The sequence below is a fragment of the Oryzias melastigma genome, linkage group LG18 (genome assembly GCF_002922805.2).
Source record: "Oryzias melastigma strain HK-1 linkage group LG18, ASM292280v2, whole genome shotgun sequence".
NCBI classification, from domain to species: domain Eukaryota; kingdom Metazoa; phylum Chordata; class Actinopteri; order Beloniformes; family Adrianichthyidae; genus Oryzias; species Oryzias melastigma.
In genome coordinates this window covers 11,720,747-11,743,469 of record NC_050529.1, presented here as the reverse complement: position 1 = coordinate 11,743,469, position 22,723 = coordinate 11,720,747, and the positions used below count along the sequence as shown (strand labels likewise).

Here is a 22,723-nt window from a genome sequence, read left to right as displayed (position 1 = left end):
TGCTCTGCGTAAGGTGAACCGCGATATAGTGAGGGAACACTGAGTCATCGTCTTATCAGCAGCTACTTTTGGCAAAGCTGTAGGAATACTTATAGCTGCCAAATGCAATCTTTGTCTACTAAATATCTTATAATTATCAATATTTACTGTTAATAGTTGAGAAAATATATTTAAAGGGAACACATTTATTTTCTGTCACTTTTATTTGAAATAATTTAAATGAAATTACTCCAAAGGTGCCAAATGATCTACGAGTTAGTAACCATAATGACTGTATAAGAGAACTGGACCGAGTGAGTGTTACAAATATAAAAGAAAAAAATTGTTTACATTCAACTCTCAGCCAAATTCAGTCAATCTGATCGGCATTATTTTTGCTGCCGTATCGGAGCCAGAGTCCAGGTCGGTCTGAGTCAGTGTTTCTATAGCAACCACTCTCGCCAATCAGCAGTGAGCTTATTAGAAGTTTACACTTATACCACTTGAAAGTGGTATCACTTATTGAGACATCTGATTGACCAGTTTATAACTTAAATTACTTGGACTTAAGAAAAAAATATAATTAAAAATATAGCATTAGCATTCTCAAAGGAAGTCTATAGGATTTTGGCTTTTTGTAACCAGAGGGTACTTCTTATTTGGAGCACCAGGGGGGAGGAGTCACTCAGTTCAGTTCTCACATACAGACTTCTTGAAGTTTCACATTTTTTAAGGTCAAAAGTTCATTTTTTGTGCTTGAGGATTCACTTATCTGATGTTAGCAGTTCAACTGTCTGGGTTTTCTCTCAACATCTCAAGAACAGAAATGAATATTAGTCATTGAAGCCTCAATGCCATTTTTAGCCTTTGTCAGCTGGAATTTAGTATATTTTTGTGAAGTCCTGATACTATCAGTGCTGCTTGGACCAGTTTAAACTGGGTGCGTCAGTGTTTCTGCTCACAGTTCTTACTTTGTTCCACAATACCACTTAGTCTAGTCAAAAAACATTTTCCAGCTTTTTTTCCCCTCATTCCTTCTTTCATCCTGAATTTTCCCTTTTCCTCTTCTGTCAGTTTTTGTTTTCCCTCTCTGCCTGAGCTCATTCCTCTGTTCTGCCCTCTCCCCTCCCCACTGTTAGCGGGGCCGACCACAGAACGCTGCTGATGAACCTGGGGTCGGAGAACTGCGCCACGCTGCTGCACTTCGTGCTGCTGGAGAGCAAGATCCTGCTGCACTCGCTGCGGCCCGCCGTGCTCACCGGAGTGGCCGAGGCTGTAGTAGCTGTGAGTATGCTATAGTTTGCAAACCCCCTCTAAAAAAAAAAAACATAAAAAATATTCTCTCCATGTTAAATGTACAAAAACAAAGTCAGATTTGGCGTAATTTGAATACAAATTCAGGTTGTTTTTGTCAATCCTGCTGGTCTTAATCACACACCTGCATCTATTTTTGTTCAGACTAAAATGACTGTTCCAAATCAGCCATGATTGTTGATTATTTTATTAAATTGGAAGCATCAGACACTCTTCAGTTTATTAATACTTTGCTGCTAGAGTTCTGTATCTACTTTAATTATCAGCGGTAAGGTGACCCAATGCTCTTATCTGTGAACTTTCACTCCTTTTATCTGGCTTTGCAGGTGTCTGAACACACAGGATGTCACAATCCTAGAAGATTTCTCAAATGTCAAAAATCACTTACTGGTGCTTTAGATCTGGAGTCTGCAACCTTTAATATTGAAAGAACCACTTGGTTCAGTTTCTTAATAATCAAGTGAGAGCCGGAAAATCCCACCTTACCATTTAGAAGAATATGTTTTATTGATGTTTGTGTGACCATAAAGTCAGTCATGTATAACATGTAGCTGTTATATATTTATAAGAATTCAATTATAAAACATTTTCTCTAAGACTAGTTATGATGCTGTGACTGCAGATCTTGTGACCCTTTCTGTTGTGTTGCCTCTTTGCAGATGATCTTCCCCTTCCAGTGGCAGTGTCCCTACATCCCTCTGTGCCCGCTGTCTCTAGCTGGAGTCCTGAACGCCCCCTGTCCATTCATAGTGGGCGTCGATTCCCGTTACTTCGACCTGTACGACCCCCCGCCGGATGTCATCTGTGTGGATCTGGACACAAACACCATCTATCTGTATGCCAGGAATCTGCTGCATATTTACCCCCTTAGCAAATTCTACTCAGCTTCTAATATATGTTAATGCTCTCCTCTTCTTGACTAACTTTATGACATTTGAACGTTACAGATCTGATGAGAAGAAACACGGCAACTGGAAGAACCTCCCAAAGAAGCCCTGCAAGAGTCTTATCAACTCCCTGAGCAACTTGCACCACCAGCTACTCACAGGTACCAACAGGAACTCACTTGTTTGAAAAATAGAGTTCAAACATAAGCAAAACTGCGTGATTTCAAACTCAGAGTTAACTCAAAGTAGATATTTTTAGTGCTTGTCAAAATAAATTCAACACTAGGAAGTTTATGATGTAAAATATTCCAAAACAGAAAGAAAGAAACTCAATTTATACTGAAAGCTAATTTAACAGTCACTGTAGTTCTGATATCAGTGCAGTTTTTGTCCTCAAAAATACTCTTAAATATAAGGAAATAAAATTAGTATGAAAAGTTTATTAGTAAATGCAGCAGTCAAGTAAAAAGATGGTAGCAAGCATAAAAAAAGCAAAGATTTTTTTTTTTCTTTTTATTTAATCCAATTAAATTGAGTTCAATTTTGCCTCATTGGGCTTCATGCTGGTAATTTTACAAAAGCAGGTCGGTCATAAGATATAAACAATAGCTGATTGCTAGACTAAAAAGACTAAATAAAAAAGTTACCCCTGGACTTAGACCCTCCTTCTAAGAAGAAAATTCTAAAAATGAAATAAAAAAATCTTTAAGCAAAAATCTGCCAATGGGGTGAGAAAAATGGTCTTAGAAAGAATTCTAATTTTAAAAGGCCTATACCATGCTTTTCTTAAGTCTTTCAGAGTAAACTATTTCCGCATATACGTATGATCATATATTACCTTTTGAAAACTAAAAAGCAAATTAGCTATGAACTATTTTCATGAATTTTTTTCCTACCCGGAAATAAACGGCTCATTCTCTGATGCACCGCCTTTCGCTCCTTTTGGGTGCTGCCTATTTTATGACGTTAACCTAGAGCCAGCTTTGGTAACGTGTGTGTGTTTCACCCACAAATACAAATATCCAAACTCTTGTAAATATGTGCACACCACATATCTGCCTTTAACAGCCCCGGCCAACGCTATACTGGTTGTAGCATTGGCCAGGACTAGCGGCTGAGCACCGCTAGCCGAGCAGTGAAGCTAGCGGTAAAGTTAGCAGCTGAGCACCGGTAGCTGAGGGGCAAAGTCAGCGGCTTAGCTTTGCTAGATGAGCAGTGAAGTTAGCGATTGATCACCACTAGCTGAGTGGCGAAATGCGTGAACGGATCAAAATATCACTTTGGGATTGTTTAAAGGGAGGAGAGAACGGTATAATACATTTAAAAGCTCAAAAAGTCGATTTTGCGTAATATAGGGCCTTTAAGAAAAAAAATCTGGTCGCCAAGACATATTTTCCTAAGCAAAGACTATTTTTCTATTGAAAAACTTTCCTAATTAGATCATGTTAGATCCATTTTTTTAGACAACTTGGAAGTTATAGTGACTTCAGGAACTTTAATTGTTCTTTAACACTCACAAAGTGATTTATAAAACACAATAAGATACAAAAAAAAATCTCTAACTCCCCCTCATGTATTTCAGTTTCCATGCGCCACACGCCGCTCGAAGACTCTGCTTTGGACCTGACCCCGATCGAGGCAGACTTCACGTGGCAAAAGAAGAAGATGGCCTTGGAGATGGAGATCCAAGAGGCCTTCCTGCGTTTCATGGCCTCCATCCTGAAGGGCTACCGCTCCTACCTCAAACCCATCACCCAGGCGCCCTCTAAAAAGGCCACGGCTGCAGATTCCCTTTACGACCTGCAAGGTGAGCAGATGACGCCACAAATCATCACACCGGGAAGGGTTTGTCATTTCCTGTACAGTGTACTGCTATTGATTTCTTGATGCCTTTGTTTCAGGGCTGTTTCAGCCATTAAAGAAATCAATTCCTCATCTCAAAACTTAGATTGAGAGTTTTTGTGTTGTTGCCAAGAATTCCATCTTTTGAACTTCGATCTTTTGAATCGATCATAGCTGGATGAAGCAGTCGTTTTTCTTGGGCCTGTTCATTATCTCATTAAGTGTTGTTGCACTCCTGCAGGGTTTCTCAAAAGCAGAGACCGTGCTCATCAGAAGTTCTACTCCCAGCTTACGAAGACCCAGATCTTCATCCGCTTCATCGAGGAGTGCACCTTCGTCAGCGACAAGGACACGGGTCTGGCCTTTTTCGATGACTGCGTGGAGAAGGTGATTAGTAGCCGCTCGTCGGGCCCTCGTTGTTTTGTTTTTGTCTTCCGGCTTTGGTTCGCTTCCAGGGAGAACCTATTGTCTTCCAGAGGTTTATTACAAATCAACATTAACACGCTGCGAAAGGCTAAGGAAGCCAAAATTTCCTCTGATTCATTCTGTTGCCTTTGGTCTCTTTCCTTTTCTTGCAGCTTTTTCCCTCTGATAAAATCACCGACAAGGGTACGAAGGTAATTGCAATCACTGTAGTGAAATTCTCTCGTAGCTGGTTGTCCTTCAATGTTTGTAATGTAGGATTAAGATAATAAAATACCAGCAAGGGAAAGGAAATTTCCTGCTTTCTCTCCTCTTCATTCCTATAATGATCGTCTTTTACTGACCTCCTGGTGCAGATGATAAAATGTTGTAACATTATTTACAGGAAGTTACGTTTTTCCCGATTTTAACATCTTGCACCTTTGGCTCTGCAGGTCGAAGGAGAGTTATCCGAGGACACCAAACTGCTGGAGCTGGATGAGTCTCAAAGGAGCGAGCACACCGTCTTCGTCATGCCTCCTGAAGCGCCGCCTGACGACGGACCCGACCCGCCGCCTCGCTACAAGTAAATCTTCTTAACTGCAGCATTTTTTTTCTTTTTTTAAACAACTGAAAATTGTGTTCTTGTAGGATTATTTTGATGATGGAGGACATATTTAAAGACATTTATATTAAAACTTAAAATAAAGCTACATAAAATTGCATTATTGATTATTTCTTTATTCAAATTGTTGTGAATCTGGAGCAGACGTGTCCCAGAAGACGATACAGTAAAATTGATGAAAGATCAGAGATGCTCTTTTAGTATTTTCATTGTGCCCATGAGATCTAACAGCTCTTTTGTTTCACACCAGCTATAAAAGTTTCCCCAACCTGCAGCTGAGCCTCTTTGATCGTCCCCGAGAACCGCGGCTGTCTCTGAACAGCAGAGCAGCGAGGGCTACCCTGAGCAACAGTCCGGCGCTGCTGGCTAAAAGGACAAAGCAGGTAAACACGCCTTCACACGCAGAACAGGAGTTAATAACACTGATTAAACTAATGCCAGAAAGGAAACTTTGTTTTTGTAAAGCTGTTAATGAATATTGAGTGTCTATTTTAATCTTTTAACTTTTAATTTTTAATAAAATAAGCACCAATGTTTACCAGAGCAGTTTACAAGATTTTCAAGTTCAATTCATTTCATTTAAACAAAAAAATTAAACTCACTTTACGTTACTGAAATGTTTACCTTTATCGTAAAAGAAATACTAGGTTGTTTACTTGTTACGTTTTTTGTAACTTTAAAAATACATACTTATATTATGAGATTGCTTATAACTTACGAGTCAAAATTAAAGTAACTTACATTTTAATTATATTTCTCTCGTACAGTTAGTGTTTTGGAGTAAAAACTTGCTAGCGAGGGCGGGATTCATTTCCTCACCAGAAGTGACTCCCTTGTTGCTCCTTTGGTCTCAAAATCTCTGAACCTCCGCTGAGGTTTTACTCCCCAGGATTGTCGCTTTCATGACATTATTCTTATTTTTTCACTGTTTAGAAACTATTTTTACTGTATTTAATATAATAAAGATAAGTTTTCCCTTGTGATATTGTGATTCACCTTCTGCGGTCTTGCTGTTTTGCACATTTTTTTAAACAATTTTGCACGCTTCCTTTTTTTTGTAGTGTCCTTTGTCCTGATTGGCTGTTGACCTTTTCAGTTAATCTTCTCTGTGCTCTCCTATCCAGACTGCTTTCAGTTTACTAAATCTTCATAAATCTTCGATTGTGATTAGATCTTTGTTTGCATTCTCTACTAATGGATTTATTTTCTATGAAAGTTTAAACTTTGAGAGTTTAAACAAGAGAAATATGTGCAAATGTTTAGGTCTGTCTGAGAAAGTATATAAAGTTTGTTGTGAAGAATTTTACAGCCTTCAAAACATCTAATGCAAGTTACGTAACCCCTACGATAAACAAAGGTCATATACAACTGCACATCTATTTTACTCATTTCTATTGTCTAAACAGATTTGTAAAAGTAAATCAAATTTGACATGCAGAAATAGTTGGGGGTTTTTTACGTAACAAAGATAGCACTTTTCCTGGTTACTTATTACTTTTATTATAAAATAATTCTGTTAATACTTCTTGGATTAGGAAGTTTTTTTTTAGGTGTCCAAGTTACAGAAGCTCACATCTAAAAAAAAAACAAAACACTTTGACTCAACAGGAGATCAAGCTGGCGCTGAAGATGGCGAAGCGTTTCTACTCCAACCCGACGCTTTGGGCCCGCTGCCTGTTCAGCCACTGCTACAGCCTGTGGTTCATCTGCCTCCCAGTGGCCGTGCGGCTGGCCAAATCCAAGCCTCGCGCCATGCAGCAGGCGTACAACGTGCTGCTGAAGATGAGAGCCACTGAGGTGGAGGTGTTGGATGAGGTAGAGCCTTTAGATTTGGGACTGTTGTGCTGCTTCATTCTGTATTTTCAGTGCGTGAGTGAAACCTCTTGGATTGGTTGTCAGGTGTGTTACAGGGTGGTGATGCAGCTGTGCGGCGTGTGGGGACTCCCTGTTATGGCCGTGCGAGTCCTGGTAGAGATGAAGAAAGCCGGAGTCCACCCCAACGCCATCACTTACGGATACTACAACAAGGTTTTAGGCTGCAGGAGCGGCTTGTTTAGCTCATTCTCAGCTGGTTTGTCCTCATTCCTGTTCCTGTTCTCTTTAGGCCGTCCTGGAAAGCCCGTGGCCGAGCCGGAACCGCAGCGGCCTCTTCATGTGGACGAAGGTGCGCAACGTGCTCCGAGGAGTGGTTCAGTTCAAGCACTCTCAAAACCGCACGGCTTCCAACAAAGAATCCCCCGGAACACCCACAGGTGGGAATCAAAGTCAGCATGTCTGCAGGGCAGGGCTGGTCCTAGCCATTTTAAACAGTTTGGGGACCCCCACTCCCCCCACGGGCGTGCACGTATTTTGATAAAAAAATACTAATTTAACTGGCGATCTAGTTTTTTTTTTACTTCTAAGCTTTAAACCTTTTAACAGCAGAGATCCCTTTCCGCCTCGCTCAGGGCCTAGCCTGTATGACCAAAAATCCACCAGCTTTGGATTTCTAATGTAAACATCCAGTATTCAGCACATGAAATCAACCAATGCGAACTAATCTTACAACCACATGGTTGGAAAATATGGAGATTTCTATCCGGAGCCAAAGAAATGGGGAAGTGATAACTTTACTTTAAGCTGCTGAAAAACAAGAAGTTTAATTTTAGTAGTTTTTGTAATAGAGATTTGGTCTACACACTCCTGAATATTATATATAAAAATATCTAATCGAAATCTAAAATAAAAGCTAGATTAATCATTACAAAAAAAGATTTATAAAAGTTTTCAACACCAACTTCTTCTTTTTCTCCAACTTTTAATTGAATTAAATTGGTAATAAACTGCATCAAAGCTTATCTTCTGTTGTGAAACTACAGTTACACACTTTCTCGTCTTCTTTTTGTTGTTTTATCTTTAATATATTCCTCCTATTTCTTGTGTAGCTGGATCAGTAGAATCAGAAGTGACTGATGTCGACAACTTGAGTCACGGGAGTGTTGACAGCTCCTGTGAAGTCAACAGCGAACATAACCTGTTTGCTGCCAAAAAAGAAGACGCGGCAGACGGTCACTGCAGTGCAGGTAATCCTTCTCCTCTCTGAATCCCACGGCTGCATAACAGAACACGGATGGATGGAATAGATAAGATAGGATAGATATGTATGATGAGATTAAAAGCTGTCACCATATTAGTGCAGAAAAAAATATATAGACAAAATATAAACATGTGCATACAGTGATTAAGTTAAAACATTTCATATTGCAGATAAAAAAAAGTCATTTAAAGCCATTTTGACAATTCTGATGTGAATTTGTGATCTGCAGGGAGACAATCTGATCAAGGTTACGGTTCGAAGGATGAGCTTCACCAGGAGCCAACAGAATCTCAAACATCTGGGATTTCAAACGACCAGAGAAACAAGGATGAAGCAAACCATAAAGGTATAAAAAAAATTAATAATTTTAACTTAATCCTAAATCCCCCAGCTTTAAGTTTTAGGAAATTAAAGACCTACTCCAATGAAAATTGTCTTTTTTGTGTTTTTAACTTGTTCTTATATAATTTTACTCATAATAGAGGACATATTCGAAAGAATTTATGATTAAAATGTCATTACTGAGTATTTCTTAACCCAAATCGCATTGGATCAGAAAACTGGATGCTAGAAAAAGCTCAGACTAATAACGGAGTTACTCAAATGGGCGTGCCAAAGTCTCTATCCTCCACTTAAGCTTAGGGGTGTAAGAAATGATGAGCTTCATGTGCTCATCTGAGCTGGCCACTGTACAGCTGGATTGATCAGATATTACTCACTAGTGTTAGCTTGAGGCAATAATCTCACACATGAGTGTGCAAACATCACTCTCAGTGTCTGGGAGGAGGCGGGGTTCCTCCGAGCAAACTGTCCCGCCCACAACCCAGAATTGTATTTTTAATGAGCCCAATCTTAAATAAAAGACTATTTGGAACCATTTAACAAAAATATGTGGTTTAGTGGGACTTTGAACTCAAACTGAACATATTTGGATTTTTAGGGAGTTAAAATGTTCGCAGAAAATCATGAACTATGTTTATAAAGGCTGAAGTAAAAAAAAAATATATATATTTTATTCTTAAGGGCATGTTTTTTCCAAAATTGCAAAATTTTCTGAAAAAAAGAGAAAAAAAACATCACTTTTTCTTAAATATGACCAGGAATTCTTTGTGTATATTCTTCATCTTTGTTAACACTTATTACCCCTGGATCACCTGAGCTTTAGATCTAGTGTTGACATTCTGTCAAACACCGTCACTCTTCAACATTTCACACAATTAACTTGATTCTATATAGTGGAAAAAAGCAGCCTTGTACTGATATGCAACACTTTACAGCAGTGAGGTGTTTATGCAATAAATCACCCGACTCTAACGAGGAAAAAGCAACTTTTACAAATCAACTTTTCGTAGCAAAAAGCCGATAAGAAAAGCTTCCTTATTTCTGTGTCAGAATCAGCCAAATCATGTTAAATGTGTGAACGGTAGCAAAGTTATGATACGCCAAAGATTGTCTATTATTTAAGTGTTGTCTGCAACCTCTTTGATCTTATAGGGATCATTTTTTTTAACTTAGAATTCTGTATCAACGTCCTCAGTCTTTGTGTTGTATTTTTCTTGTATCCGTAAGCAGAAGGCGATATTGCCGGCTCGGTCGACAGTGCGGTAGCTGTGGCGGAGCCCCCCAGCCCAGTGGATGGGTCCTCACAGGGTCCCAGCATTGTAAAGCTCTCCACGGGAAGTTTCGATGAGGGCAGGGAAGTCGGTGAGGAAGAACTCTTTCCAGCTTCAGGAAAATTATGTGAGAATTCAAGTTAGATTGTAAGCGACCCTTTTGTCTTAAAACAGGAAAGCTCTTCAGAAGACACAGTAAGAACGACAGCGTGTCGCTGTCTGACGAGGATTCCTCGCTGCCCGGAAATGCCAGCAACCAGCTTCAGCAGCAGCGGCAGAAGTCCTTCTCTGAGCGCACCTGCAGCTTCAGCGTTGAAACTCGCGCAGGGATGCTCCAGGAGAAAGGAGTGGACCACATGGCCAGCCAGATGGGCGCAGATGCTCGAATTCTGGCAGCAGCCTTCTCTGGAGCTCAAGCGCAGCCCTCAAAGAGTGTTTCCAAAGCACTTTTTGAAGACCTGGAGGAGGAACCCGATGACGATAAAGCCAAGAAGCAGCCAGAAAAGGAGAGCTCTAGAGGTCCAGAAGAAAGTGGGACATCTGGGGTAAAGATGGAGAAGCGACAGAGGAAGCACACAGAAACACAGGAGGACGAGTCTGGAGCCAAAGGAGCCATCTTGGAGCGGGAAGACGTAAAGACGGGGGCGGACCCTCTTTCCCTTTTGGTGTCGGAGAGCGAAGAATCTGCGTCTGTCAGCAGTCAGGACCCCCCACGCTCTGTTCCTGCAGTGGTGTCTCGAAATCTGGCGGAGGAAATCGAAACGTACATGAACCTGAGAAGCCCCATGGGCCCGAAATCCTCCAGCATGGAGCTGCAGCAGCAGCCACAGACAAACTCCACCGACGCCCCCCAGCTCAAACAGCCTCTGGAGAGGAGGTCCAGCCTCCCCGTGCCCCCCATCAAAACTCCAACCAACTCGCCCGGCGACACCCCCACACGCTCCCCCAAGACCCTGTCTCGCTCCAGGACCTTTGCAGACAAGACGAAGGCGAGCGCCGCAGCAAGTCCAAGGTCGTCCTCGCTGACGGCGCTGGTCAAGACCTCACAGGGGGGGTCCCTGGGTTCTGTCTTCAACTCCTTTTCAGCCATCAAAATAGACTCTCTGCTGTCCGGACCGAAAATTGACGTTCTTAAATCTGGAATGAAGCAGGCAGCGAATGTGGCCAGCAAGGTGCTGGTGGCCGTCGCCACGGCCTATTCTTACTCGGACGACGAGGTCATCAACCTTTTTCTTCATCATTTCTCTTTGAATATTGATGGAACTCTTTCAACTGAATTCTGGTGAATTCTCTCTCTTCAGGAGGAACCAGAACAAAAAGGCGGGGGCTTCCCGGCTCACTTAGATGAACACATGCTGTCCGCTCATGACTTGGACGAGAGTCCAGACAGAAGGTCCATCCCAGGATTGGTAGCTAACGGTCTCAACCGGAGCTCCACCAGCCTGGGGAGCAGCAGCGGCAGCAGTGACACAGGCAGAGGGACCCAGCAGCCTCGTAAGAAACCCGTTCACACCGGCAAAGGGCCGAGATCACACTCTTAAAGACTCACTTTGATTAAAAAAAAAAATTGTGTTTTTAACATGTTCTTCTGGCATTTTTCTGATGATGGAGGACATAAACCAGATTTTTTTAGTAGAAGTTGAATTTTTTGCATAGTTTGGCCAGGGGTGCAACTTATGTGATTTTGGGGGAAAATAAATAGGCTCATATTTTTATTTTCCCACTAACAATCGCTGATTATCTGATTGTTCTCCTCCTGAATTTAATAACAGTTTTCTTATCTACATCGAAACATTATAATTCTCGTTTTTTTTTACCGTCTCCATCTGCAGATCCGACTCCAGGACGAGCAGGCAGAGGCCTCGACTCTGAGCAGAGCTCCTCACATCACGCTTCTTCTTCCAGCATCTACCAGAACTGTGCGCTCGAGGTCAGACAAACCCATAAGCCGCCATTCTGCCTTTCAAAAAGAAATCTGACTGACCTCTACCCCTTTCTCACTAACAGGTGCTGATGTCCAGCTGCTCCCAGTGCCGCTCCTGTGAAGCCCTGGTTTATGATGAAGAGATTATGGCCGGCTGGACAGCCGATGACTCCAACCTCAACACCAACTGTCCCTTCTGCAGCACAGCCTTCCTGCCTTTACTGAACGTAGAGTTTCACGACCTGCGCACGGTGCCCGGGTATGAATCTGAGTCTAGATTTAATCGTCAGGTCTACTGGAGAATCTAAATCATATGCGACTCTGGCAGGTTCTACATGAATCAAAGTACTTCAGGAGACAGTCTCCACTCCACCCACCCCACCCCCAGCAGCTCCTCTGACATCAAGACACCAGACCTCATCTCTTTCCCCGAGGAGGAGCCAACGGAGACTCCTGACAGTCATTCTGGAACACAGAAGAGGTAACAAACGGGCTGATTGCAGCAGAGTCGTTTCCCCTTTCTTTGTCTTCATTCTTCTGGACTTGTGGTGGTTTTCAGTCTGGTTCCTGAGCCTGTGCAGTCAGACCCTCTGGGTCTGCTGGAGCACCAGGCAGGAAAGCAGCAGAAAAGCAGCGGGACTTCACTGACGCGCAGCAACAGTGTAGGAGGTCCGCTGCAGAGCCTCGACAACTCTCTGAGGCCCGGGCATGGCGTGTCCACTACCAGCCTGCCCTGCAGCCTGCAGGAGGCGTCGGTTAGTTTCCTCAAAATACCTTTTAGTCGCTCTGGAATACCCTGAAAGTGATTGGTGGAACTTCTTGGTTAAGCAGGATGGCATTGGAACAAAGCGACCGAACCCTAAACCTGTATCTGTGCCGTACCTCAGTCCTTTGGTCCTTCGCAAGGAGCTGGAGACACTTTTGGAGAACGAGGGAGATCAGGTGAACACATCGACTCAGCCCGGTTCCCAGAAAATAGTTAAGATCCTTCAGTTGATTATTTTTATCCTTTTATTTTCAGGTGATCTATACACACAAGTTCCTCAGCCAGCATCCTATTATTTTCTGGAACCTGGTGTGGTATTTCCGCCGCCTGGAGCTGCCCACTCATCTTCCCGGCCTCATCCTCAACTCTGAACACTGCAACAACGGAGTACAGGTACTATTTTATTAATATTTTTTAGGAATTTTTCCATAAAACCACTGAAACTCTGCAGACTTTAATTTGACTGTAATTCTTGCAGCTGCCTCTGACCTCGCTGTCTCAGGACAGTAAGCAGGTATTTGTACAGCTTCTGTGGGACAACATAAACCTGCACCAGGAACCTGACGACCCCCTCTACCTGCTCTGGAGGACCTTCTGTGAGTGTTGTGGATAAAATGTGTCTAGAGTAGGGGTGGGTTCTATTTGGATTGGTACTTTGAAACTGGTTTGACTCCAAAAGGAATTCAATGACACAAAGTCTTTCATATATTGTAATAGAGCTGTAAAAGAAAAAGCCTGTTGAAAGATTTGTACCACTTCGACATTTCACACCAAACTTTAACTACATGCGCTATTGGGTAGCGATAGTCCAGTGTGAACACCATATGCTAAAAGCGCCTTCAACAAGCTGCATTCTGTGCATTCATGAATACGCAACATGCCTGATCTGAATGTTGCATAAGATGTTGTATCTCATTGCTTGATTGATAAAATCGATGAATCAATCTGAATTGATCAAAGTTTAATAGATCAATAATCGCTCCAAAAAAGTAGAGATCGATATAACTCATAATGCTAAAGTCTGCTAGCTTGATGCTAATGTATAATGGGATTTCCCATTGGACGGCTAATGCTAATGCTCGGTCGACCTGAACATACATTTCTGACTAAATGAAAATCTTTATAAACTCAAAGACATGAATTTCCCAAACTCTTTTAATGACATATTTTTTCAAGTAACCATTGATGGTCTTAAGGACCGTTATTTGCTCATATTTTCTTCTGTGTGATCGCCACCTAGTGGCCAAACAGAAACACCCTCCAGGAGAGGCAGAACAATTGTTGGAGCTTCTGTGTTTGAGAATCCATGTAACGCTGTATGGTTTTAACAATCTCATTATAATTTCACTAATAATTTTTACAGCATCTGAACTGTATCAGATTAATATGAAAATCTTCAAAACATATATAGAATATTAATGTATTTCTAAACAAATGTGTCTAAATGTGTAAACCAAGTAAACTTAAAACTGAATTGAATAAAATTGAATTGAGTGGATTGCAAGAATAGAAAAAAATGGAATTGAATCGATCCTGGCTAGTCTTTTTTTGAAGTATTGTACACGTCGCTAATCCATCAAGTACAGCCAAATTTTTGCTCGTTTTGCCTCCTGTATTTTGACTGATCCTCATAGCCACACCCATTCTTGCATAAGCTCGCCCAGAATTGCTGGAAAGGTAAAATAATTGGCTAATATTGTACAGAAAAACTAAACTCAAGTGGTGCCTGAAAGGAAGCACAGAAATCTACTTTTTAAACAGTGTCCCTAGTATCAAATACGTCGATACCGAATTACGTACCCATCCCTAGTCAGGAGCATTCCCTGTTTTCTGAAAGAATGTTTTACTGAAGCAGATCTCTTTTCCTGATTTTTGCTCGTAGTGGAGAAAAAGGGTACTTTGGCTCCAACAGACCACCAAGAGATCCGCACACTTCTCAACACCATTGTTCGCAACATCCAGACCAACGACGTCTACGGCCCGATCAACCTGCTGATCAGAGAGATCAAGCGGCGTCCAGATGTCAAACGACAGAGGTCCGCCCTCCTCTTCCTCAGTTCCTCTTTATTCTTCCTTCAGGGATTGACGCCTTTTTTCTGCTTTGAAATTCTCTCTAGGAGCATCTACAGAGAAATTATGTTTCTTTCACTGGTGGCCTTGGGACGGGAGAACATTGATATAGGTGGGAGGATACATCTTTTGCTGCTTGTTGTTTAACATTCAAAGCATTTCAATAATTTCCTAATTCATCCAGATAATGTCTTGGAACTTTAAGACATATTTTCTTGATGTTTGCCTTTCATCTCGTCCTTTTCAGAGGCGTTTGACCGGGAGTACCGGCAGGCCTACGAACACCTGAGCCCAGAGCAGCTCAAATCTCTGAAGAACATCGATCAACCGCCTACCCCCAGCGTTCAGTCGTGCCTTAAATGTTTCGGCGCCCCCTTCATCTGAGCACAGAGGTGAAAACTTACCAGACAAGAGAAGCGATTAAAAAAAAATGGTACTAGTGTCTTGGAAGTGACTTTTTTTTCTACTCTACATGTGTTTTGGTTTTAAGGTTTTTCAGGTAGCCTTCTTCAGCAGGGACTCCCTCTGTTCTCTACTCAGAATGCCTTGATTAATATGATCTGATTAGTTGAGCTGCTTCTATTTTCAAAAGTTGTGTACAGAATGAATAACCGAAGAGAATGTATGGACCTCCCTTTGTGTGTGCTTCTGAATGCGAGTAGCCTTTGAGTTAGCTTCCTTTGTGTTTTTCTTCCTTCTTTGCGAACTGTTGAGAGCGCAGCCCCAGCTATGGTTTCACAGACAGATTAAAGTGTAATTTATTCATCCCAAACAAAAAAAATGACATCATTTCATAAAAATAGGTTGAAGATGATTAAATAAAACATTAACATGCATTTTAAGTAGAAAAATATAGAACCAACAGTTGATTTTTTTTAAGACAGGATGAATTGACTGTATAGATTTTTGACATAATCAAAGTGTAAATATACAAGGTTCTATTGTGTATTATCAGTAAAAACTGGACTTAAAACATTCCAGATAACCTGAGGTCAAAGCAAAAAAGTCTGCAGCAAGAAGCAAAACCTTACAAAATTATTGTGAGTGCCACACTACTGAGAATAAAAAGAAAAAGACTGGGTGAAGGGTCTAATAACTCCTGCAGTCATCAGTCCACCGTGTGCATTTTAAAAGTAAAATGCTGTACTTAAGCTAACACGCCTTATGGGTAAAACATGGAACTCTTGCATACTTGGGTTATGCTTTCTCCTAGCATTGAATGAACTGTTGAACTACAAACATGCAGACTGGATGGCTTTTTTAAAGGTTTACTGTGTATCTTTGGATATAATGCTAGAAACTAGAGCTTTACAGTGCTAAGGGCTTTTTTCAGTACTGCTGTGAAGAAAGAATAACTTTTGACTTGACATTCCACTGAACGCTTGAGCGTTCAGACTCGGAAAATGCTGTGGAGAAACTTTTGGGACATGGATAGAAATTGTTTTGTAGATTTGGGAGTGTATCTTGTACAGATGAGATGATGTATAAAATACCTTTTGCACTGCATTGATTAAAAACCTTCACAGAGAGATGAGGATGAAACCACATCTAACATTTAACAACTTGTACACCAGAATTTTTTTTTTCCTTCAAAACAAAAAAAGAAAAATTACAATTATTTATTTTTGTATTATTGAATTTGGATTGCAAATGTTGTACTAATGTGGAATTTTAATGGCTAATGTCCCCATTTTCCCTTTTATTCTGTCTTAAGGGATTCCATCCTGTACTGACTTTGTATATTTGATCTCAGTTGTACAGAAGACTTTTTTTTTAAAGAATAGATGAAATAATCTCTTGCCGTCCTGTGGAAAGGAAATGAATGTCAATACTGAAGTGTGCTGCAATAAATGAGTTTGTGAACTGATTAAACAAGTGTTTTGTATTTTGTGTTTTTATTTTTTTTTTGGTGTGATCAAAGTTTAGTTGCAGACTTGAAATATTTAAATGGAGGAACTCAACCCCCTAAAAAGCATTTATTTTATTTTTTAGGCTGTCCTGCTATTTTAATCCAGTGGAACTGAATATAGAAAGAACACGATTATTGAAACTGCAATAATACTACTTTACACTTCAACCATTTTTTAATCTATTTTAAAAGTGGTATTTTAATTGTGATTCTGCCATTTTTAGCAAATTTCTAAAAACCTGTTGTTTCCTAGTATAGTTAGAAATTCACCTCTTGAGTTGTGGGTGGGACCGTCTGCATGGAGCAAGCCCACCCCCACTTCCTGTCACCCAGCTGTAGTTTTAAGCCAGATACCAGCTTGGACTAGGAAAACGAACATGGATCTATAATCTACAAGTGGACGCATCACGGTGGAGCAGAGCTAATTGTAGTTTCTACATCAACTACAAGTATTTTCAAATAGTCTTTTGTATGTGCTCCTTATTCCCAACGATTTGGATAGTGAAATACTCAGAAATGCAATTTTAAGCTTAATTTTCTTTATATATGTCCCCAACCACCAGAAAAATACCACAAAAACATGAAAATAAGACCAAAAACATTATTTTCTTTGGTATGGGTCTGCTTTCTTTCTGAAGACCCTAGCTTTACAAGAAATTATCAAAACATATCAAAGCAATGAAATAAACTTTGCAGAACCTTAATACATTTTTAAAACAAAATGTTGGGTTTTCAATGAAGTTTACTTTTTTAAGTGGTATCCTTCCGCGGTGCTCTTCGGGTTTGGCTGCTGAAAGAAACCTCATCACATCGTCGGCGCATGAATACCTTAGCTTTGTTAAAAACGCACGAGGAAGCAGGTGCGCTGTCAATGCGTGTGACGTCATCAAATGATCCCGGAGAGAGAAATGCCGCCAAAACAGACGAAGGCCGCCGGTAACTTCAACAATAAAGAGCTTTTGGGACGGGAGATTCGTCGGAATAGACTCACGCTTTTTATCCAGCAATTTGAGAAGGAAGGTCGCTAGTCACTTTTGCAAATTTTAAGTTAGAAACGAAAAAAAAAAAAAATGTTTTAAGCCAAGTTTTAAAATTGTTCCTTTGCCTCCCAACAGCACAGGAACGACTGAACGACCTCGAGGCTAAAATGGAGAACTTGTTAGCAACGGTGGACAAAGTTTTTAGGGTGGAGCTGATGAAAATGCCTCCTTCACTGCAGAGCACTTTGGTGGGGGATATTTTAAGTGGTAAGACATTACGTTTTTTTTTTTTTTAACCTTTAAATTACTTATATTTATGGGGGAAAAAAGTAACTTTCAAATATTTTTTTGTTAGAGAGTGAAGTTTCTGCTAGCGAAGTATCCATAGCCATGAAGGTGAGTTATCATTTGCTTTTTCATATATATATCTTTGATTTAAATATTTCTGTCATTTTACAGAATGAGTCACGTGAGATGTCCCAACCTCTCAGAAGGATGCCCAGTAGAAAAGGTTTCTTTTAGCTAAATTATGATAAAGTTGATTTTTTTTTACAACTCATTTTGTTCATTTATTTTAATTTTTAGTGAAGGCAATTGATTCTCCTGTTGCTGCCACATCAGCCCAGAGTTTGTCTTTTAAAACTCCAAAGGTAGCGGAAAATGTAACATTTGTTTTGCTTTTTTTTTTTTTTTTTTTTTCCCCCCCCCTCTCTCTGATGAAATATTTCCACAATTTTGCCTTTCAGGTAGTTAAAGCACCAGAGAGGAGCAGGACATTAGTTGCCAGTGCCAGCACTGGAAACCTTGTGTAAGAAAGTAAAATAAAATTGTGTGAAGTGAGCAAATATTTTACTCACAAACTTTTATATATTTTTTTTCCCAAAGGAGGTCCACTACAGCAGCCAAAAGAGGCCAAGCCCGCTCGACATGTCGCAAGATGACAGATCAGGCTATTCCAAACCAGAATGTATATAAGCTCAGGTGTGTGGAGCTGCTTTGTTTACACACTTATGGCTAACTTAAAGCTGACAGATCTGTCGTCACAGGTCTGTCGTATCTGCTGGTGATCTACCCTGTTCAATGTCAAGATCTTCTGCACATGTCACCGTGACAACGGCACGAGGAGAGGTATCGGATATGAGTTTACAAAATGGCACCTTTAGACCCACTTCAATGAAAATTGTCTTTAGCATGCCCTTCTGGCATTTCTCTGATGATGGAAGCCTAAGAAAATTAAGCTCAATTGTATTTTTGATGGTCTAATTGTTGTGAATCAGGAGCAGACTAAAAATGTTATGTAGAAAATATGCCGGGCACGTATCAAGCTGCCTGTTCCTAGCTCTCAGCAACTGGCAAAGGTACATTTCTAATGAAATACTTAAGCTCTCCAGAACTATTTCCTAGAAAATTACAAAGGTTTTTTGATTTTGGCTAAAAAAAAGGCAATTATAATTTAAAAGACCACTGGGAAAGCTTTGAAAATTAATCAAAAGATGATGAATGTTTGATTAGAAAATTTTAATTTTCAGACTTGAACCAATCTGTGCTAAATTAGCTTCATTTTTAGAAAATAAGACGAGTCACACTGGATGATCTCAGCTGTCTTTTATTCGTAGACTGTCAGCTTTTCTGAAGAGACAAAGGATAAAATTAACTGGGAGTTACTGGATGATGTTGCCTGGTGTCAAATTCAGAAACTTGCGGTAACAACTAATTTTTCATTCACAACTTAAAAAAAAAAAAGTTAAATTTGGTTCAGTGCATTAGTTTCCTTTTTTTAAACTGTTTTTAGGGTCTGATGGAGTATCTTTCACAGCAAAGTCGCTGTCAGCGATGAGCAGAGATGGACCATGGATTTTCTGTTTCTACTGAATTATGTTTTACAGACTGTAATATTTGTCTTATTGGTGTTTTTTTTAACTTGTTAAACTATAACAATTGAATAAAATTCTTAAATGTGTTGTACTTTGTCCCCGTTATTGTTTGATATTATGTGATCAGATTCAATATTATGTGTTTTTAACTGATCCTAAAAGCTCACATTTGTCATTGGGGACAATAACAAAGCTTACAAATGTTGAAAACATCTGCTTCTATAGAATAAAACGATAAAGGTTACAAATGAAAATGCTGTCCGTCTCTGTTGGCTGTTACTCAGAAGCTGGAGGAGAGGGCTGCTGCTGAAGGAGCGGCTGCATCTCCATGGGGGGCTGAGTAAGTGCAGGCTTTGGCGACGCAGGTGGGGTGCTCCTCCCAGCAGAGGCTTCAAACTGGCTGGGTGGCGAGGTCAGGCGAGGGTAGAAGGGACCGACTAACCAGTTGAGCGGCGTGTTGTTGACCAGGTAATCCATGATGTCGTCGAGGGAGTCTTTCATTCTGCTCATCTGGACTTTGCTGCTGGCTAACACTGTGTCTGGCAGGTCTCCCAGTGCTGCTGCTTTGCTGAAACTGTTGTAGACCTGAGCGGCTGAGTGGGTGAGGGACAGCGCCTCCTGCTGGATGTGATTGGGGAGACCCTGCATGCCAGAAACGAGGACCAGGCATGTGGTCTGAAGCTGCTGGGTGAGGGAGCGTGCCAGAGCCAAAGTGCGAGACTCGATCATCTAGAAGGAGCAGACATGTTTTCAGAGTTGTGCTTTAAATAAATGATCACTCACGTCTTTGTTTGCTGCTTACCTCCGCCTGGTGGCCATTCTCTTGGACCAACTCTTTGGATTTCCATGGTACCAAAGAGTTCAGCTTGTTGTTCACCATCTGGTTTGCGCTGTCGATGTTCTTTCTGCTGTATTCAATCTAATCAGAGGAGAAGAGTCAGCGCTGAACTGAAACGGCAAATAAAAGCTTTTCCTTCTGACTCACCAGGTCAGCAGTGGAGTTGAGCTCAGAAATGAACCTCATGCTTCTCTGCCTGCCGTGCTGAATTCTGGCAACGGCTCGAGTGTATGCTCTCTTTCGGAGCTTGGTAGAGAGGGAGCCCAGGCGGACGTAGTAGCTTTGCTCGTTAACATCAGAGCTGCTCACAGTTGTTGCCTCCAGCTCTGTCACAAGACAAGAAGACAAATATTAAAAAAGCCACTCTGATGACATATTCTTGAGGGATTTTCCTCATGGACATCTTCAAAGAATATTTCTAAGAATTGTGAATCAAGAGGTGTCTTTAAGGCCAAACTCAGATTTTTTTAATTGTAAAACCCCAAAGATTTAAAAACAATTTTAAGGAGTTTTATATAGATGAAGCTTTAAGAATGTAGTTCAGCCCTCAAAGATGTACAGAACTTTACACTATAAAGCTACCTGTATGACATAGAAATAAGACAATCTTATATTTTTGATTTTTATGATTTAATAAATGCTTTTGAACAAATATATGATCAAGCTGGCTGTTTCTCCTAACATCTAAGCTCACCGTCCTTACATGTCTTTATTTTATAGGGGAAAAGAAGCAAAAAAAAAAGTTAAGGTTTTTGTGCCTCTCACCCATTTCTTCCTCAGTGAGAGGCAGATAATGCTCCACCAGATTCTCAGATGTGCTGAGGGCGGTGTCCATTCCGCTGCTGACCAGCTGCACCACTCTGCTCTCCAGCACCGTGCTCACACCACCGCTGACAACTGCCTTGGTCTTCTCCACGCCATCCTGCACAGCGCCCCGAGTCCTCTGCACAACACTGCTCAGAGTCCCAGAGACCGAGTCCTTGGCACCCGACACTCTGCCGGTCACAGCATCTTTAGCAGAGGTTACCACACCCTTGGCACTGGAAACAACCTGAGCGGTTACAGCAATGATACGGAGGGGTTTTAGCCAGTTGTGTAAGCCCGAACACAGTTCACAGTGTTGTGCAATTTGGCTCGTACTTGCTCAGAAGGCTGGTGAAGAATTGGGAGGGTTTTTTCAATCCTGTCCAGACCTTTGCACGCCAAATCATTGGCGATGGCAACTGTAGATGGAAATTATTACAGTGAGACATACTTAGGCTTCATTTGCTCAGCAGTCATAACTAGGTGAAAGATCCATATGACTAATAGTTTCTCATCAACTTCCTGTTTCAAGAACTACCCTCCTATTTAAATAGAACCCTCATAATCTCTGAAAGCACGTGAAGGTAGGATTATAAAGGGTCAAATTTACTCACTCTGGGGCTCCAGCTTGTCCATGATGGGTGAGGCGGTCGTGAGGGCCACAGAGGTGATGGTGCGGACTCCCTGCTCCGCGGCCTCACACACTGTCCGGATGTAAGGGTGGTTGTCTTTGGTGCTGGAATACACACTGAACACCAGGCTGTAGGTGGAACTGACCAGAGGAAGGCTGCTCACCCTCTCCACCACATTCTGCACACAAAACCAGCAGAAAAACAAGAGTTATACCAGCTTTATTAACATCCACCTTTTAATATCATCCATATAATCATAGCTAGAATATATTTTAATACAGACATATTAGAATATCTTAAAGTAAAGCATTATATGATCTTATTTTGTATTAAAAAAAAGGTTAAATAGTTTCATTTTCACTTAAAAACATTATGAAAACAATAAGTTTTGAAAAACTTTACTCACCTGGTTTGAGATAACTTCAACGTTCACCATTTCTGCTCAAGACCTTGAAAGGAAAGCGCACTTTTAAAGCTGATTATAGATTTTTATTCACAAATAAAAGCAGGAGGATAAAGTGTCGCTAGTAGTTTCGTAATGCGAACTTTTATCACAAATAGACCAAAGTAAAGGCGTGAAAGTTGTTCTAAGAACACAGTAAGACACATACACGACGTTAAGAAGTAAAAAGAGAGCGCTTACCAATGTATTAAAAGCGTAAAATCCCAACTATATTTCGTTTTTAGTCCGCGAACTAATAAAACCGAGGTGTGGGCGACTGTTTATATTCGCTCCAAATCTCGCGATTGTTGGTGCATCGACATGACGTAAGCGTCACAAACTTTTCTAGAGTAAAGGTGAGCGGAACAAAAGTTCATCCGGGGACTTTCCATGAAGTAAACCTACACTCATTAAACGACTTTTATGAAGTTTTTGTCGAGGAAAAACGCGAGATTTGATGAATAATTAAATGGGTTATTAACATATAACAACATTAACATATTAGTTAGTCCTTGGTTGACTTTGTATGTGTTTTTGTGTGAAATAGATACACATTTTAATAGGGAAATAAAGTATAATTTTTTAAAAATAATTTGTGACAATAATAATGTGGATTTGGTTTATTCCAAGCAATTCAAACTAGAGAAAAAAAAAACAGAAAAAATATATCTATGCATGTATATTTAAATCTTAGGGTAATTAGTCATGAATTGATTGAAACATATATAATTGCACATACATCTACA

At 40.6% G+C, this 22,723-nt stretch overlaps 3 protein-coding genes across 9 annotated transcripts in view; 2 read left to right on the top strand and 1 right to left on the bottom strand.

Annotated features, from left to right (window-relative positions):
• Positions 1-16,365, top strand: part of dennd4c (DENN/MADD domain containing 4C) — a 38,904-nt gene extending 22,539 nt beyond the window's left edge. For 2 of the 6 annotated variants that reach the window (XM_024287824.2, XM_024287827.2), the window contains 26 exons: positions 1,119-1,263; positions 1,953-2,128; positions 2,241-2,341; positions 3,763-3,987; positions 4,264-4,409; positions 4,601-4,639; positions 4,880-5,010; positions 5,300-5,432; positions 6,658-6,864; positions 6,949-7,077; positions 7,154-7,301; positions 7,974-8,111; positions 8,355-8,471; positions 9,695-9,829; positions 9,913-10,955; positions 11,040-11,232; positions 11,571-11,668; positions 11,746-11,921; positions 11,991-12,143; positions 12,222-12,417; positions 12,491-12,604; positions 12,684-12,821; positions 12,907-13,024; positions 14,311-14,464; positions 14,546-14,610; positions 14,746-16,365. In XM_024287824.2, coding sequence (XP_024143592.1) covers positions 1,119-1,263; positions 1,953-2,128; positions 2,241-2,341; positions 3,763-3,987; positions 4,264-4,409; positions 4,601-4,639; positions 4,880-5,010; positions 5,300-5,432; positions 6,658-6,864; positions 6,949-7,077; positions 7,154-7,301; positions 7,974-8,111; positions 8,355-8,471; positions 9,695-9,829; positions 9,913-10,955; positions 11,040-11,232; positions 11,571-11,668; positions 11,746-11,921; positions 11,991-12,143; positions 12,222-12,417; positions 12,491-12,604; positions 12,684-12,821; positions 12,907-13,024; positions 14,311-14,464; positions 14,546-14,610; positions 14,746-14,882 — 4,555 coding nt within the window. In that variant the 3' untranslated portion in view covers positions 14,883-16,365. The remainder of the gene's footprint in view (positions 1-1,118; positions 1,264-1,952; positions 2,129-2,240; positions 2,342-3,762; positions 3,988-4,263; positions 4,410-4,600; positions 4,640-4,879; positions 5,011-5,299; positions 5,433-6,657; positions 6,865-6,948; positions 7,078-7,153; positions 7,302-7,973; positions 8,112-8,354; positions 8,472-9,694; positions 9,830-9,912; positions 10,956-11,039; positions 11,233-11,570; positions 11,669-11,745; positions 11,922-11,990; positions 12,144-12,221; positions 12,418-12,490; positions 12,605-12,683; positions 12,822-12,906; positions 13,025-14,310; positions 14,465-14,545; positions 14,611-14,745) is intronic. The other 4 variants (XM_024287826.2, XM_024287825.2, XM_024287828.2 and 1 more) reach the window with 4 other exon arrangements.
• Positions 16,366-17,226: 861 nt separating this feature from the next.
• Positions 17,227-19,348, top strand: cdca9 (cell division cycle associated 9). 2 transcript variants are annotated; one of them, XM_024287966.2, is made up of 10 exons: positions 17,227-17,427; positions 17,528-17,654; positions 17,743-17,783; positions 17,847-17,898; positions 17,973-18,037; positions 18,134-18,195; positions 18,273-18,368; positions 18,434-18,515; positions 19,004-19,090; positions 19,180-19,348. In XM_024287966.2, exons 2-10 carry the CDS (start codon positions 17,555-17,557, stop codon positions 19,222-19,224), a joined length of 630 nt encoding a protein of 209 aa, XP_024143734.1. In that variant the 5' UTR covers positions 17,227-17,427; positions 17,528-17,554; the 3' UTR covers positions 19,225-19,348. The 2 variants fall into 2 exon arrangements, with proteins under 2 accessions (XP_024143734.1, XP_024143732.1); XM_024287964.2 differs by having other exon boundaries at positions 17,236-17,427; positions 17,523-17,654.
• plin2 (perilipin 2) lies at positions 18,978-22,310 on the bottom strand. Its single transcript, XM_024287963.2, has 8 exons — positions 22,179-22,310; positions 21,942-21,984; positions 21,518-21,713; positions 21,240-21,322; positions 20,865-21,150; positions 20,247-20,425; positions 20,064-20,180; positions 18,978-19,990 (listed from the first exon to the last, which is right to left on the bottom strand). Exons 2-8 carry the CDS (start codon positions 21,969-21,971, stop codon positions 19,538-19,540), a joined length of 1,344 nt encoding a protein of 447 aa, XP_024143731.1. The 5' UTR covers positions 21,972-21,984; positions 22,179-22,310; the 3' UTR covers positions 18,978-19,537.
• Between the last annotated feature and the right edge of the window lie 413 nt (positions 22,311-22,723).

Bases quoted from the DNA above. Each gene is read 5' to 3' on its own strand.
- plin2 (XM_024287963.2), bottom strand. From the start codon at position 21,971: ATGGTGAACGTTGAAGTTATCTCAAACCAG. The intron at 20,426-20,864 runs GTGAGAGGCACA...GTCTTGTGACAG, and splicing joins TCTCACTGAGGAAGAAATGG to AGCTGGAGGCAACAACTGTG. The intron at 20,181-20,246 runs GTGAGTCAGAAG...TCCTCTGATTAG, and splicing joins TCAACTCCACTGCTGACCTG to ATTGAATACAGCAGAAAGAA.
- cdca9 (XM_024287964.2), top strand. From the start codon at position 17,298: ATGATCCCGGAGAGAGAAATGCCGCCAAAACAGACGAAGGCCGCCGGT. The intron at 17,784-17,846 runs GTGAGTTATCAT...GTCATTTTACAG, and splicing joins AAGTATCCATAGCCATGAAG to AATGAGTCACGTGAGATGTC. The intron at 17,899-17,972 runs GTTTCTTTTAGC...TTTAATTTTTAG, and splicing joins AAGGATGCCCAGTAGAAAAG to TGAAGGCAATTGATTCTCCT.